Source organism: Diaporthe amygdali, assembly GCF_026229845.1.
Source record: "Diaporthe amygdali strain CAA958 chromosome Unknown NODE_1_length_4327563_cov_65_473760, whole genome shotgun sequence".
Taxonomy (NCBI): domain Eukaryota; kingdom Fungi; phylum Ascomycota; class Sordariomycetes; order Diaporthales; family Diaporthaceae; genus Diaporthe; species Diaporthe amygdali.
This window is the reverse complement of record NW_026517021.1, coordinates 34150-50464: the sequence shown is the minus strand read 5'-3', so window position 1 is coordinate 50464 and position 16315 is coordinate 34150. Positions and strand designations below refer to the sequence as shown.

At 56.6% G+C, this 16315-nt stretch overlaps 2 protein-coding genes across 2 annotated transcripts; both read right to left on the bottom strand.

Annotated features, from left to right (window-relative positions):
• Positions 1-1942: 1942 nt before the first annotated feature.
• J7T55_005571 (tyrosine-protein phosphatase yvh1) lies at positions 1943-3685 on the bottom strand (the record flags this gene model as incomplete). The annotated part of the gene is made up of 1 exon (XM_053144568.1): positions 1943-3685. The coding sequence occupies one exon, from the start codon at positions 3683-3685 to the stop codon at positions 1943-1945; it is 1743 nt and encodes a 580-aa protein (XP_053000342.1).
• Positions 3686-8123: 4438 nt separating this feature from the next.
• Positions 8124-10632, bottom strand: J7T55_005570 (uncharacterized protein; the record flags this gene model as incomplete). Its single annotated transcript, XM_053143466.1, has 5 exons — positions 8124-8266; positions 8386-8408; positions 8486-8938; positions 9014-10105; positions 10202-10632. The coding sequence occupies 5 exons, from the start codon at positions 10630-10632 to the stop codon at positions 8124-8126; spliced, it is 2142 nt and encodes a 713-aa protein (XP_053000341.1).
• Positions 10633-16315: the final 5683 nt, after the last annotated feature.

Here is a 16315-nt window from a genome sequence, read left to right as displayed (position 1 = left end):
GGCCAGATGATATGTCGTCTCAGAACGGAGACAGCAGGCAGGACAGGCAAGGCAGCAAAGCAAGCCACAGACGGCTGGGCTGGCCCCACAGGAAAAACTTCATACTGTACTATACATCAGCGCCGCGACCGTTTTCCTTTCTTTTTTCTGCGATCCTGCATCGGGACACGCAAGGGCTTGCTAGTCTCGAGTCCACCCACCCACACATGCGGCTTTCTCCAGTATATCAGCAGTCCCCCCATGCGTAGAGTAGGGCGGGCCAGGGTTACTGCAACAACGGTGGCCGGGCCCACCCACGAGGGAACGCTGCTGCTGTTGGCCGTTAGGGGCGGAGGAGCATCTAGTCTATGTACTGTGACTGTGTAGTCGAAATGATGTGTATTGTGTATGTAATGTCATGTTTGCCGAGCCGAGCTGCCTGCTGCTACTACTGCAGGTGCGCGGCGAAGCCGTGGCCCCGACGATCAGATAATGAGCAGGGCCCGGCCGCCCACTTTTGCTTTTTCCTTTGGGGCGGGTTTCTTTCCTGGTGATCCTGGGGGTTTCCTTTTCTGTAGACCATGCGAGCGATTGCGGCCCGTGGTGATAGTTTTCGTCGTTCGCGGTTTGGTATTATATAAGACACATCAGAGTTCAGCTCTGAGACCCCAGCCGGAGACTGACTCCCGTGCGGGAAACCCAAAATCTCCCGCTTGCGAAGGATTGAACCTTCATCCCAATCCTACCAACGTACATAAGACTACATGATGAGTTAACCACCGTTGAAACTCAAACCCCAGAGCACCAACGTTACAACGCACCTCGGTATCGCACCATCTGCTCGGACTCGAACAGCCCAACGGGAGCCCGCCCCGGTTTGTAGCGGGGGGTGGGCAGAACCAACAAGCAAGGCTAGCTCAGCACGCAGGCCCGAGTTCATGGATGCGAGTGTGCGGCACAGTCAATATTCCTTGTTCTGCCCTGCCCATCTCTGTCTCTTCCTCTCCCCACCTCTGGGGCAAGCGGGCGGCACATCGTGGAAACGGCCTGACTGCGTGGGGCCACCAACCATTCCCACATATGTCCTGCTCCAGGCATCATGACTCTGCATTATACATGCTCGTTCCCACTCTGTCGTGCTGTACTGTACATACATACAGGTGCCTGCATGCATGCATGCACGCGAGCGGCCGTGGGGCGGGGCGGGCAAAACGGTGCGGTCTTGGCAAGGTGGTCATCATCATCGTCAGTGAGGCACGTATTGTAGCTCTGTGTTGTTGACATGTCTGGATACCTGGGAATGCGGCACAGGGAAAGGCGGTATGCACCCCACTTAAGCAAGCCCATCGTCACATCTGAGTAAAAGCGCCAGGTTATGTGCCCCATCGCGGGTGGAGATCGCGGTCAGCAGCAAGCAGCCCTGCGAGGCACCCTTTCTGACGTTCCAAAAGGAGTGCCCCCCCCCCCGCGCCGGGGGGCGCTAGCTTTAAGCCGGCGGACCGTTTTGGAGGATTGAAGGGAGGAGCAGCGAAGCCATGGCATTTGGTTTTTTTCCCCCTGTGCCTTGTTGTTTTCTGTGCCTCCTCCACTTTTGCCATGCGCCGCGCCCTCGCATGCCGCTACAGTATTGCCATGTCACTGCACCTGTGCTGTTCTGACTCGGCCCCCTCGTGCTGGCTAGCTCGTGACCTTGATCGATCGAACTGTTCCCTCTACTGTAGACCAACAGAACGCAAGTGGAGTCCAGACCAAGGAAAATATCCCAAGACGTCAAAGGGCTGTGCCTCACAGGGCTGGACTAGGCAGGCCGGGCTAGGCACTTTGGGCTGGAGCTGGGGCTGGGGCTGGGTCGGCTAGACTGGCTGGCCGCACGTACCCGGGTGTACTGTACTTGTCTTGCGACACATGTCCAATTTCTATCACGACGGGACAGACTGGTCTCCCATCAGTAATCCCGTCTGGTCTATAGGTTATTCTGCCTCCTCCCAGGCGGCATGCGGATCCCCAGCGCCGCCGCCCTCGCAGCAGCAGCAGACTCCCCTGCCGCTCCTCCTCCGTTCCCATCCTGCTGGTGCGGCCCCTTCTTAGGCACCCTGACCTCGTCGACTTTGCTAGCTCCGAGCGAGAACGCAGGGCACACCCACTCGCCGCAGCTGCACTTGAACCCCTGCCAGGCGTACCGCCCGATGCTGGCTCCGCACCGGGCCCCGCCGCCGCTGCTGCCGGGGCACATCAGTCGGCCGTCCAGCCGGCCTTCCTCCAGCACGTCCTTCATCCATGACAGCGGCTCGATGAAGTGGTGCGGGCACGACTGTTGGCTCGCTGGTCCAGACTTTTGTTGTTGTTGCTGGTGCGGGATGACGAACCGCTCTGTAGCCAAGACCCGCCTGCACTTCTTGCAGCGGAGCTCGGTTGTTGTGTTTTTTGACTTCTCGTCGGCGCCGGTATCTTCCTCAGATTTCGGCAACTTCTCATCATCGGCATGGTCATCCTCGAAGCGGATCCACTCGGGAGCCTTGCCGATCTTGGCGCTCTCCTCGACCTCGCGCTCCCACAGCCACCGCTGGTAGATGGGGTGCCTCTCAACGGCGTCGTCGCCGCTCGCGGTGGGCATCCTCATCATGACCCACATCTCCAGCTGCTGCATGAACCCGGGGTTCGGCTCGGCGATCTCGCGCGTCTTGCGCACCCAGTCGAGGGCGGCCTGGACGGCCTTGCGTGCGGTGTCGGCATCGGGCGCGCGCTGTTGCGGGTCGAGCATGGAAGGTGTGATGCCGTAGCGGTGGGGATATTTCCACAGAAGAAAGGCCAGGACCGCGGTGACGGAGCGGGACTTGCCCATGGCGCAGTGTACGAAGACGGCGCCTGGTTTTGAGGGGTCGGTGGGCGCAGGCGCGTGCTCCTGCAGAGACATGTTGCGCATCTGTGCCTCTGGTAATGACTCCGTCCTGCTCTTTTCCCCTACACTCTCGTCTGGCCCTGTTGTGGCTCCATCCTCCTCCGCTTCCCTCCTATTCCACTTCGTCCCTGGTAGGACAGTTCCTTGCGGCCAGGGCCCCTCCCCACCGCGCAGCCCCCTCTCGACAAACCTCACAGCCCGTGGCAGGTGCACCAGCAGGTCCTCATCGTCGACGTCGTCGACGTCGACGCTGAGGTGGACGTAGTGGTCCTCGAAGCCCTGCCAGTCGACAAAGCTGTACTTGATCATGCTCAGGATGTGAGTGATGCCCTTGCCCTCCATTGCGCCGGGCCTGCGCAGGGCAAAGACGCCGCCGACATAGAGGTCGTCGGGCCCGTCGACGCGGTTGAGGGCCATGGCCTTCTTCTCGATGTACTGCAGGTGAGCGTGGTCGGCGCCCTCGAAGGCAGAGCGCGGGCCGTGGCAGAGGTGTTTTGGTGGCTGCTGCAGCAGCTGGGGGTCACCGTCACCGTCGGCGGCGGTATGTGTGGCCGAGTAGTTGTGTTTGTTCTGGGCGTCTAGCTCCCGCTTGATCTCGTTGATGTCCAGGCCGGTCAGGGCGGCAAAGCGTGAGCAGCAGCCTGGGGACAGGGAGGTGACGTCGTGGGCGGTGCTGTCACTGTCGTCGTCTTGTTCGCCCTCGGCCTCGCTGTCGCTGGCCTCACAGCAGGCGAAGTCGTCGATGTCTATGCTGTCGTTGGCGGAGGTGGAAATTGCGGCGCGGTCTGACTCATCAATCGCTGGCATAGTCTCGATCCAGTCAGGCCCAGGTCCAGTGTGCTCCAGATCCAGATCCAGTCCAGTCCTGTTTGGTTTAGCGAGCACCAGTGTAGGTGTGGGTGCCCTTCTCTCTCTATCTTTCAGTAGTGACGATCGCCCTGATCGGTGATCATTTCTGGTCCCGGCTTCTCAGGGCTCTCGATGTCCAATGAGGCAAGTGGATGCGATGTACGATGTGTGATGTGTGATGTGCGATGTTGGTTTCGATGGGGCGTAGCGACGCGACGTGACATTGACGGCGGTGAGGGAGTGGGCGAGTGAGTGAGCGAGTTAGTGAGTTAGTGAGTGCTGGCCCAGCAGGGCAAAATGCAGGCGATGCAGGCGGTGCAGGCGCGGGCTATTGTTTTGGTCGATCAGATCAGATGCTGCAGTACTGTACTGTGTTGTACTGTAGATGCAGATGCAAGATGATGATGCAGAAACACCAGCAGCCAGCCAGGTTTTGCCAACAACAGTCAGTCAGACAGTCAGTCGACATCGACGTCAATTGTTGGAATGCGATCTGATGCCCGCTCCACTTCTGGTCTGCTTTAACCCACCCAGACCAAGGGGAGAGAAGGCAAAAAGGCAAAGGCAAGACAGAAAAAAAGTGGTTGCCCCGCCTTTCCGGCCCCCACGCCCGAGGTGTTGCCCTGTGGCCCTGTTGCCCTGTTGTCCCCCTTCGAAAGCCCCACCTACTGCTGCCCTTTTAGCGCGGGGCAGCTCGTTGCCACTCACAGTCGCCCGTTTACTATTCCTCCGTGAAGAGACGGTGCTTAGTCATCATGACCGTTATATCTGCCTCAACTGCCACTCACCTTACACACCCTGACAACCCTGACACCCACCACACCAACACACCACCACTACGCCTGGCTTCACGTGCACCACTACCACCACCACCACCACCACCAGCCTGTCAGCCAGTCTTGCCAGCTTCTTGCCTGGAGGGGAGCTGCAGCAGGGGGATTTTTTGGGGGCCAAAATACATAGCGCAGCATCGCAAATGCCAGGCGATCTCCCTCAGCCCAACGAACAGCCCGCCAGCCCTACAGACATAATTAGCATAGATAGACTAGGCGAAATCATTCCGATGGGGTCGGTCGGTCACTAGTACCTAGATAGGGCTGAAGAATTGATACTCAGTGTAAAATTAGTCCGTCTATTTCCATCCACTCTTGAATCATCCAAAGCTCATCACCACCCTCACCCTCAACCACACACACCCTCACACACAATCACCATGAGATGAACAGGCCTACTAAACCAGCCAATCTCAAAACCCACATTAAAACACACACACACACACACACACACACACACCCATCCTTCAACTAATTCCTCTAGACCTCTCCCACATTCCCGACCCCAGCGAAGCCCCCCAGCGACAGCAAGGCACACTAATTCTCCAGCCCAGCCCGGCAGCCACCAAGAGACACATCACAAACGATTCAAAAGCGACACTGCCTGCTCGGGCTTTTGGTTCTGTTGGCCACCCGGCTGCCGCGTCAATCAAACACACGCAAGAGGGTCGATCCGTCGGTCTACGCATCAGGTAAAACAGCCGCTGCCGCCGACCACAAGTTGACGGGAAAATGCCTTGGCCCGCCGCAAGGTCAAGTAAAAACATGAACCAAGCAAGGCTAGGTCGCGAATGGGGAAGTGAGTGGGGAAAAAAAGACAAGACAAGGCACCTGGGGCAAGGCTGCGGATCCCTAGAGTGGCATTGAAACGCTTCCTTCCTTCGCGCTTCCCGCGCTCCTCCATTTTGAAAGACGTAACGTTCCGTGCCGTACAGTGTATGTATATATCAATCACTTTCACAATGTGTACCTGATCGTACACCCACGTCAGAAAGTGTACATGTCATATTTGATATATAATTATACTTGATTCATGGTTTTGCTTCCTCAATTGCCCCGGGGATAGAAAAAGAAGAAAGAAAAAGACCCCGACACGACAGGCCGTATCAAACGGACCGCCGCCGTGAGGGTAAAATAACTCGAAACGTGCGCACGTAGTAAAACCCAATCCAGCCTAGCCTGCCTGCCCAGGCATTGCGCGATAGTAATAAAAATAATAAAGAAAAATGGTATATTTGACATGTAACCCGACCAGGTATGAAATCACACCCAATTCCACAATCGTCACAAGCCCCTGGTTTCTTTCTTGCTTCCTCTTACCACCAGGTCCCAAGCAGGTTAGCGAGAGGGAGAAAAGGGGATAAAGTCAACCCCCACTCCCTGCCTCTTCTCCCCCCACATGTTGATCTTTTGGATCCTTCGCGTCGTCTATCTTCCAGCTCGCCCAGACAGGTCTGGTCCTCTGGCAAGGAGGCAGCATGCGGTGCGCTGATGCAAATCCTCCCAAGAATCCACAACGTCTCGCCTCGCGACTCGCTTTTTCAGACATCAAAGCTGAGGGTACAAGCAAGGCAAACGCAGGATCCAGAGTGCCCGCATCCTGCCGATAAAGCGAGACGGGTTTGGCCGGTTGTACAACTGACTAACAATCCTTCCGGCCAAAAGAAAAAAAACGTATACTCGCCCCCAGAAAACCCTGAGTGATGGCGATGATGATATTGCCAATGAGGCCCAATTGGGGACCCTCATGGGAAAAACGTATTATTGCGGACAAAAGCAAAAAGAGCCCAGGCGGATGTTTTGTCGCTTTGGCCTGGCGTAGTAAAAGGCGGCTGTTTCATACAGTCCGACAGTATGATCACCAGCCGAGAACCATGACGACGGCATGTCGAGGACTTTGGCCCAATGACTAGACCAAGTGCAGGTTTTCAAGGCTTCTGATCCTCGCGCATGCGCGGTGCTGTTTGCTCTGGGGTGATGACAATCGTTGGAAATGGGCCGGGCTGAGAGAGCTGCCGGCCACAGCAGACAGGCGAGAGTATCATTGAGCCCTGCGAGGCCCCGGCTCCAGTGTCTAGTGCACAGCATGGGCTTGCTGTGCACCGTGCAGGCACCAGAATCCTTCAAACCTTCTGCAGCCCTCGCCCTTGGCCACCTCCTTGTTTCGTCAAAAATGGACGTTCCAACTGGTGGCCAAATGCTTCGTTTGCACTGACCGACAGAAGGCTGCTTTTGTTTTTCACAGGCTGTCTACCATGCTGTCTCAGTCGACTATGGATTCCCTTTGCTCACATTCGTCGTAGAGTTTCGTCGACGTCGATATCAGCGCCAGCATCCCGGAACCCTTCATGTCAGATAACCCACTCGTTACACGTCTCTGGCGTCTCCACTAACCATGACAAAGCAAGCGTTGCCGAGTACCCGACAGAGGGATGCTAGGGATTTGCAAAGCGATGGGGGCAGGGAGATCATGTCCGCCTACCTCGGCTGAGGTTTGGTGTGGGCCCTGCGAAGCATGGCGATGTGTCTTAGATCAGAAGACAGCACTTATAGTGACCATTAAGTGAGTTTCCCCGAACGCAAGCAGCCCTGCGGCGCAGCCAACGCTGACGGGTTGCGGCGGTTGAGGATCGACTAGACTATTTACCAAATCGTTAACTGACCTGGAAGATCGGGTCGACTCGCGCACGGTAAGACATGGAGCGGTCCGCATTATGTGAGCATGTGAGCATGTGAACAGCATTCGTAGCCTAATTTCCAAAATTCGACTTGTCTCCTCAAACAGTCAGCCAAATTATGGTAGGCAGACACGAGCTAGTTCAATCCATCCACTGGCTTAAGAAGGCTACATCTTGCGGCTCGTCTTCAAGGTGCAGGTAGACCTTTCGGGCCAGGCACCGAGCTTTGAAAATGATGAATCGCGCAGCGGAAACGACATTGTGCGAGTGAGGAACCTGATAAAGGTACCGACGGTATGGTGGCCCAATTGTGTAGGTTGCATGTCTGGAGTCAGGCCAGGCAACTAAGCCAGCCAGACGACACCGCAGCGTAGATCCAGGATGAGATCCTTCGAGCTACCCAAATGATGCCGTGTTCGTGCTACAACGCAAAGTATCAGGGCCTAGGTTGAGAGCCTCGCATCGATTCGACAAGCACAAGCAAGCATGCCAGCAGAAATGCGCCAACGCTCCTGCAGGCGGGCTGGTCCCAGGCCCGTGTAATGGCCCACTTGAATCCTTCGCGCACTCTTGCCAACTCCAATCTGCCGGTCGAGAGTGGAGAGCGGGGACAGCGAATTTCATGTGCTTCAAGCTTTTTTTTTTCACAGTCGGCTAGTTGGACGAAATAGCAGGTAGTTTTACCTGACGTGCTAGAACGATGGCAGGTTGAAATCGTTTTCTGCATTGTCGCAAATGCCAGCCACCAATATCTGACTGCACTCGACTTTTAACGTATAAGATAATTATTTTAGTGCACGCATGTGGCGTACTTGGTTGTCAGCGTCCCCGCAAAGCAGCGAATTGTTTCCGATGCGTCTGAGTTTCCAGCCCTGCCGCTGACGCTCAAGCCAGCCTCTCGCAGATGGCGTGTGAATGTTGCCCGCAGTTTCGAGCGCCCCAAGCATCGCCCTGGCCCGTGCCTCTCGCCTCGACTTCTCGGGCCAGTCGACCACTTCTGGTGTTGCGGCTCTTGCCGCGACCTTTCCCTGTGATCAGGGTTGGCTAGCGGCTTCGAGACTGTCACGCGAAGGTGGTAGGTTGTATTCGAGGTTGGCAATCCAGCTTGCTTGCGACTTGGCAACCTCTCCTCCTCCTGAGGACTCACATTTCCACATGTGCACCCTGCTGCTGCATTGATGTGCGTATCACAGCCGGTCGCCACCGGCCAAATGCTTCAGCCCTCTACTACCGCGAGCCCGCCTCACCTCCCGGGTGGTTGCGGTGGCTCCTCTTCCATCATGCATGCGTTTTCCAGCATGTTGGTCCACTTGCCACTTGTTCCCGCGTGGCTGTGCTTGAGATGTTGCCGGAAGTGATCGGCCCTGTAGAACTTCTTGGAGCTGTTGCACTCCCGGAACTTGTGATGATCTTGCAAGTGACGCACCCGCTCGTCCCAATCTTGTTCAGTGACGTGCCGTACATGCCCCGGCGGGGTCAACCCTGATCGAGCAAACTCCTCACCGCAGTATCCGCACGTGTCGGCTTCACCAGGCCGTGTGGTCGATTCGTGGAATGCCCTGTCGTAGGTTGCAAGTGCCGAGCAAGACCAAGAATGTCGCCGCACGTGCAGTGAATTTTGGTGCCGCTCCGCCTCATTCTTGTTCTTGAAACGGTTTCCACAATACGCACACTCATACTGTTTCTCTGCCTCATGAGCACTATTTGAGAGCACACGATCTCTGGTCAGCCATGTCCTCTCAAGCGGCGTCTGCATTGGGTGGGATTTTACTAACCCCAACTCCTCACGAGTGTCAAATTTCTTTGGTTTCTTGGGACAACAGTCGCACATGTAGAAGCCTTGGATTTTCCCAACGCCATTGTTTGTCCGCAAAGTCGGCTCAGTCAGCTTCCTAGGGCTTACCATGTTTCTCTGATCGCTTGGGCCTCTTTGATGCAGACCAGTGCGAGGCACAATCGTGGTTCTTGGGCTCAGCGTCAAGGAGTTGGGTGTGGCGAAGGGTGAGCTCGCCACGTCCGTCGGCGACAAACCGCCTGGCGATAACCCTATAGGCGACCTTCGGCCAAACGATAGCGAAGAGGTCATGCTGGTGGCTGTGCTTAGTCCTCCCAAGCTACCGCTTCGGTCGCCTGACGACACGGAAGATATACTGCCGTGAGGTGGGTTGACCGACAGCCGGGGCGCTGGACTGCCCCTGGAGATACCTTCGCGGCGGCGGAGGAGATCGCTGTGGCTGGATGCATTTCGTAGGGCGGGTTCTTCAACAGGAGGGCTGGAAGCTCGCCGCTTCAGACTTGAGCATTGAGTATCAAAGCTGTTCACCCGAGAATGCTGGCCTTCGTCAAGGTGAATGTGGCGCAGCCGGTTGGTCTCGTCCATAGGAAACTCCATCTCGTGGTCATATGTATCCGCCGGCGTGAGATCGCCCGGGAATGCGCCCGAATTTTGTCTCCGATTCCTCGGAAAGGGACTTCGGTCGAAATCTATCGCTGATGTCGGCTCGATGGGTGAACGGTAGTCCTGCGACCGAGCTAACTGTGCAAAAGGCGTACTTCGAGGAGACACTGCCGAATTCAGAGGAGTGTCCGCATAGCCTGTGGACTCGAGAATCGGGGCAGGCTTGGTACGTGTAGGAAGGGAGAGTTGGGGGAGTTGGATGTGGGGGCGATCGGTCGAAGGCCATGTAGGAGACGGACCATCCTGCAACGAGCGCATGGATGCGCTCAACGCAGAGCCACGGGATGGCAGACTGTTGTCTAAGCCCTTCTTCGCGTCCAGCTTTTTGAGTTGCTGGCTGTCGTACGAAGCGCTAGAGGGAAATTGGTACTGATCGTGTACCCGGAAACTGGGGCCTTTGTCGCGGGACCTAGACGAGGAACGTTAGTTAGGAATGTACTGCCCGGGAAGCGCCCGGGTTTGGTAAGCTGTGCGAGTCACAAATAAAAACACGGAAAGGACCTACGCCGAGGAGGCATAACTTGACAAGCTCGAGTAGCCTTCGTCCTTGCCTGTCAAGGTCGTGTTGCTTTCTCTCCTGCGGTAATCGGCAAACTCGTCTTGCGCGGCCCTTGACTTCCAGCTCCCATACACGCTCTCACTTCTGCCACCAAAAAAGCTCTCGTTGTATGACTCCTTGCGTTGTCGCTCAAAAAAGTCGTTGTGGTGTGCTTGTGGCCCGTCGACGGGTACGAAGCGTGGTGGGGGAAGGGCAGGCGGAGGGTTCTCGTGTGAATGCGCATTTGGTATCCCCACTGCTCCGGGAGAAAAGGTTCGGTCGAAATTGGGGTTGAAGGGACCGTGTGACCCAAATGGTCTCTGGCTCGAGCCATAGCGATCATCGTCGTAGATTGATATGGTGGGAGGACCAGGTGGTCGTGCGCCGCGAATGTCCATCTTCGAGGCAGGGCCTGGGATCGGAACCAGACGTGATCTGGGGGCAAGTTGTGGTCTTCGCGACGAGCTGCCTGACTCGACGTTCAGGCTGAGAAAAGGGCAGGTTGCGAAGCAGGCCTGGAATTCACCTGGTGGTGGCCGCTGTTAGAAAAAGTCAGGGGGGAAGGCGGCTTTTTGGTCTCGGGGATGTGCTGGACCCACGTCAGAGTCACAAAATGACGTTTTGCGTTTGAGTCAACAGAATCTCTACTGCTGCTGCTGTTGGACTTGAAAGAGGCGAGGTCTAGGGTTGTCTGTAGCCTCGGAAGCCAGGTGCATTTGTTTCGAGGTGTCTGGTATTTTGGGGGGAATGGCCTCGACTCAATGCGCCATGAAAGATAGGGGATGGATTGAGTCGTGTATGACGGGGCCGGACCAGAAAGGAATTCGAGCCAGCAAGAAGAGCGGTCGTTGCTACAGCTGGCGAGAAGCGGACGAGGCGTAGGGCGGTACAGAGACGGTTGGTGCTGATGCTGGTGCTGATGCTGGGCCGAGCTGTGACGAGATGCAGTTGCAGTTGTAGGGTGATATTTATTTACGGTACGTGTGTGTATGGTGTTTCGGCGGCGACAAGTCGTCAGGATAGCAACAAACAAGCAAAAGGCGCCAACTTGAATTCAAGGCCGAGAGAAGTGAAATCGCAAGTAAATAAACAAGGCGTTCTCGGCTGTGGTGAAGAATAGGTGGTGGTTATGTATAATAACAAGGGCGACGGCAGCAGGTACACAGAACAGAACCCGTTCAAACTAGAAAATGGAGGCGGCGGAGATGTACAGAGGGGGATCCCAAGAGGTCGGCGGACTCCAGCCTGTGTGGCCGTTGATAATGGAGTCGAGTCGGGTCGGGTCGAGTCGTGTCGTGTCGTGTCAAGCCAGGTCGAGGACAAGCAAGAACAACAGCAAGCAATATTTCAAGAAGGGGGGGCGTGGAGGGAGAAGAGGGCGCGGATAGGTTTCCTTATGTCGTGCACGAGTCTTGGGCCTGGTGCACCAGGTGCAGTACACGGGCAAGGTGGGTGCAGGGGGAGGGTAGGTACGGCAGGGTAGGGCAGGACAGGGAAGGACAGGGCAGGGCAAGGACAGGGCAGGGCAGGGCAGGGCAGGGCAGGGCAAGAGAGAGGGAGAGGGAGAGAGGAAAAAAAGAGAGAACTAGTCTGGGTATGAATTAAGTGTCTACTGTAGGCATGCTACTCTAAGGTTGAAGTGGAGTACATTTTTCAGGTCTCACTCAATCAATGCTCGCCTCTCTCCTCTGTCTGTGTGTGTGTGTGTCTCCTTCTCTCTCTTCTTCTCTCAAAGTGCCTGTGTGCATGTGTGTGTGCCTGTCTCTGCTTGTTTGCTCCTGCTCCTGCTGCTCCTGGCTCCTTGCGCCTTGCTCCCTGCTCCTTGGTGCCAGGGTGCGCAGTACCGGTACGGATACTGGAGCTGGCTGGTACCGGTACAGAGGTTGGGCTGGGAGTACCTGGGTACCTGGCCAGCCCAAGGCGGGTCTCCAAAAGGGTTTAGGGCGGCGAGCTAGCCCAAGCTTGGGGCGGGAAGCAGGGGTCGGGGTCGAGCAGGGTTGAAGTGAGCAGACACACAGGAAGGAGCAGACCGGGTCGAAGACGTTCGTGCCCCCCATCTGGCCCGTCTGGGCCCTCTGCCCTTTTTTCTTGTGACCGTTTCAGGGACCTCCCCCGTTCGGCCCTCTTCTTCTCTACATGCGATACAGTAACCAGTATTCTGCCTTTCCCAGCCCTGCAAGTGCGAGCGGATGTGTCTCTCTCTCTACTCCGTAACTTGTGTGCTTGTGTGCTCAGTATGAATCTTGTGTGTGCATACCGTGCAAGTGAATGCGCCAGGTGCGCCAGTGCGCGCCATCGTACCGGTGTCCCGGCGTTCCAGCGTACCGTGTGACCATATACGGTAAGTGTTTCGCTCTTTCCTTTTGGGACCGAGACATGCCAGTACGGTACAGTACTGCACAGTACGGTGCGGGACAGTCAGGACAGTACAGGGCAGTATCATATTGTGTGAACGTCAAATGAAGGTTCCTGACGTCAACACACGCCCTCGTCTCTCCTCGTCCTGTGTCGTTCGTTGTCACTGCCCATCGGAAGACGAACGAAACAGTCACCGCAGAGGCAAACCCAATGGATGCAGGTTTCTAAATAAAGATGGGCGAGGCAGCATGTATGTAGGTATGGCATGGCATGGCATAGCATGGCATGGCACGGCAAGGCGAGGCAGCACATGGCCAGGGCATGGCATGGCATGGTGTGGAGTGGTATGGTATGGTATCGCAATGTGAAGCTGTCAACCGAAACCGGTGGACGCTCTCCTCCCATCAGTCCAGTCAGGCCCAGTCATCAGACGTGCATCCAGAAGATGGAGGTTGGTCAGATCGGCCATATGGGGACACCGTGGGTTTGGTACCTGCAACGGTACTCTTTGGGAGGGCCCTGCTCCCGTCTGAGTGTCCTGGGCGAGTACGAGTGAGTACTGTGCGATACTGACGAGAATGGGAAGTTACTCCCGATGCCTGGCCGTGGAGGGACTTTTGAGATACCCTTGGTTGCACGGTGAGCCCCTGCCATGGCGTACAAGGGACAGGTAGCGACAAGTACCCTGACCCAAGATGCTGGTGTTGCCTGCTGCTCTGCTGCTCTGCTGCCTTGCAGTGGGCTACACTTTGTCCCTGCCTCCCAGGGCTGGTCCCTTTCCATCTCTCTCCCTGTAAGGCCCAAGCTACTGTATGTACCACCCACAGTAGTAGCTAAGGCCATGTACGTGGGCGGCGTGCTCATGCAGGCCCCACCGTTCCGTTATCACCACACCAACACCAGCACCAGCACCAGCAGAATGGACGGCCGTTACGGCATCTGCCACTGCCACTGCCAGATCAGTACCCATGTACTCCGTCGGCACTGGTCTCTCTTTTCCTTGCTCCGTTTTTGCCCCCCTTGGCTGATTGGAAAGGTGATGATGTGTGAGGGGGGAGGGAGGGAGGAGGAAAGGGCAGTGAAGACATCTCTATCCCATCACTCGCGTCTACGGCAAACATAGCGCCGCTCTGTTCTGCCTTGCTTGCTCGACACAATGCAACCAAAGCATTACAGTGCAGTGCAGTGCTTGACCCTCGCGTGTTTTGGGAACCCACACACCCATGCGCCGCCGTCCGTTCGACCGCTCGTCCGCTCGTCCACACGTCCACTCTTACACATCCCACATCCAGTCAACAACCCATGGCCCATGGCCCACGGCCCACGTTGTCTGCAACTCCAGCGAGCGCTGACCTGGGCTGACAGCCACGCACCCACAACAGCCACGACAATCGTGGCAATCAACGGCAATCAGCGACAACCAGCGACAATCAACGACAATCACCCTGTCACCCCAGCCCAACAGCATGGAGCAAGACGGTGACGATACTGGCGGACAGTGACGGTGAACAAGACACACAGACGCACAGGGCAGGATGGCCTCCAAAGGCTAGGGGTCTCCCATGCTCGGCTCCGGGGCCATTGTCTGGGATTGGCACCGCTCCTCTGACTGGACGATAGATACCTGGGTTGGATGCCTGCCCGTGCTGCTGTCGTCTCGCATCTTTGCATTCCAACAGAGAACCCAGTGCTGATAAAAGTACCGGCTCATGCACCGCACCACGCGATACACATGGGATGGGATGGTATGGTATGGATGGAGGGACGCAAGCCATGCCCTACCGACGCCACGCCACGCCGCGCCGCGCCATGCTATCCTATGCCATGCTGTGCCCATGCCACTCAATGCCCCATCACATTACATTCCATCGGCTCTCCTGTCTGCTGCCTGTCCGCGGCGGAGGCCTACCCGCCCATGCCATGCACAGCAATGACAGAACAGTCCCCGGACCCACGACGATGGCGGCATCGACCTTCATTCCCTGGGGATCCTTGGGACCAGCCCATGGGACTGGAACATTTGCACTTTTCGTTGCCTTCGTGGCGGTGTCCTCGTCTCACCCGTCACCCGTCAGGTTCCATGCTGACGGTACAAGGTTCCCAAAGGGTCGCTAATCTGTGAGTGGGTGGTTCCCCAGCCCTACATGGCAGAAAAAGCAATCAGCCAACAGACAGCGCCGAGATCCCTGTCTGCATGCCTTGTTGCCTCACTGTGGAGTCCTGTCGTCCGTCCAGGCCGTCGACCCTCTCCTGGCCCTCGCCCACTGCCACCCCGCTCCACTTCAGTCCAATCTTCAGACCCATGCTCAATCCTTTTGATTAAACGGAGCGGATTGCTTGGCAATGCTGCAAGGTGCAAGGTGCAAAGGATGGATCCCCGAGCTCAAGTCCATCTCATCATCATCAACGTCACTGACGCTGGAGAGGCCAAGGAAGGGAGGAAACAGTGGCCGCGCATGCTCATCCTTCAGTGTCATCTCTGACTTGATTCCGCGTCCCCACTTCGCTGCTTTGAAGTCTACCTCCGTCCCAGTACGTGGACGCAAACATGGATCCGGGCAGCGCGGTGGGTGCGTCGCTTCTCCGCCTTCTCATTCGAGCTGCGTCCTTCAGGCCGGTAGCCTCGATCAATAGATGGCCCTGATCGACCGTATCGGGTGAGGACTAAGGGCTACGCCAGACGAGATCATGTACGCAGTACGACGACTCCAGTCCTGGTACGTGCCACGGTCACAGGACACAACATTTCTTTGCAGAGATCGGTGCGCTGGCTCCATCACTGACTCTGCGTATGCTCTCGACCCCTCTGTGGGCTACAGCACGACGACTTGTCAGACTCTCGACGAGGGTATTCGGTAAATGAACAGTGTGATGGTGTCATCGACTCGTCCAACCATCTCCTTCTCTCTCACTCTCTCGTGTGTGTGATGGTAGCATTGCACGACGTGACCAGTTTGATAACCTGCACGCCACCCACGCCGTCGCAGGATGACTAGCTGTAGCATCATCTGCCGGCGTCGCAAGTCATGGCAACTGTGCGTTCGCCGAGTCGATATCAATATCTCAGCTTTGCTTCCTCAGGAGCACACTAGACTATCAACTCGGTGCAACGGGAAATGCTCCGTAATTTCAGTCAGCCATCTGGTCCCGACAGTTTGGTGCCGGTGGCCGGTGTATTCAATGCTCCAAACCGGTGACCAAGCCCCGACTTTTTTTCTTCGTATTCATGCCTATCACATCTTCAAATGTCTCAAAATCCCCTGGCGTTCGTACGCCAAAGCATCACCAACAGATGGTGGCTCGCATTTCCTCTTTGCCAGGGTTGTCTTCGCCCCAGTCCAATGCGAGTCTCCGCCAACGTTTCGTCCACGAAAGGACAAGGCGGGCGGCAGGCTGACAACGTTGCTATTGCTCGCCAAAGCTAACACCCAACACGACCACGACCGCTCCTAATAGGCCTTTCAGCTCGTCATACGTCTTTTGCGAAGCTGATACAGGTCAAGCTCTCGCCCCCGCCCGGCCCGCCCCCAGCGTCAACTGACAAAACACTAATCACCAACCACCTCCCCCCTCCCCAAACTTGACCGCCATTCTAGCGAAGCTGCTGGCCGACCGGGTGAGGTGAGCATGTCGTGCACCATGTCGACGACACGAGATGACGAGAGCCTCAACCACCGACTTGTTCGTGGTCTTACGCAACACGCTGGGTTAGGTGTCAAAAGG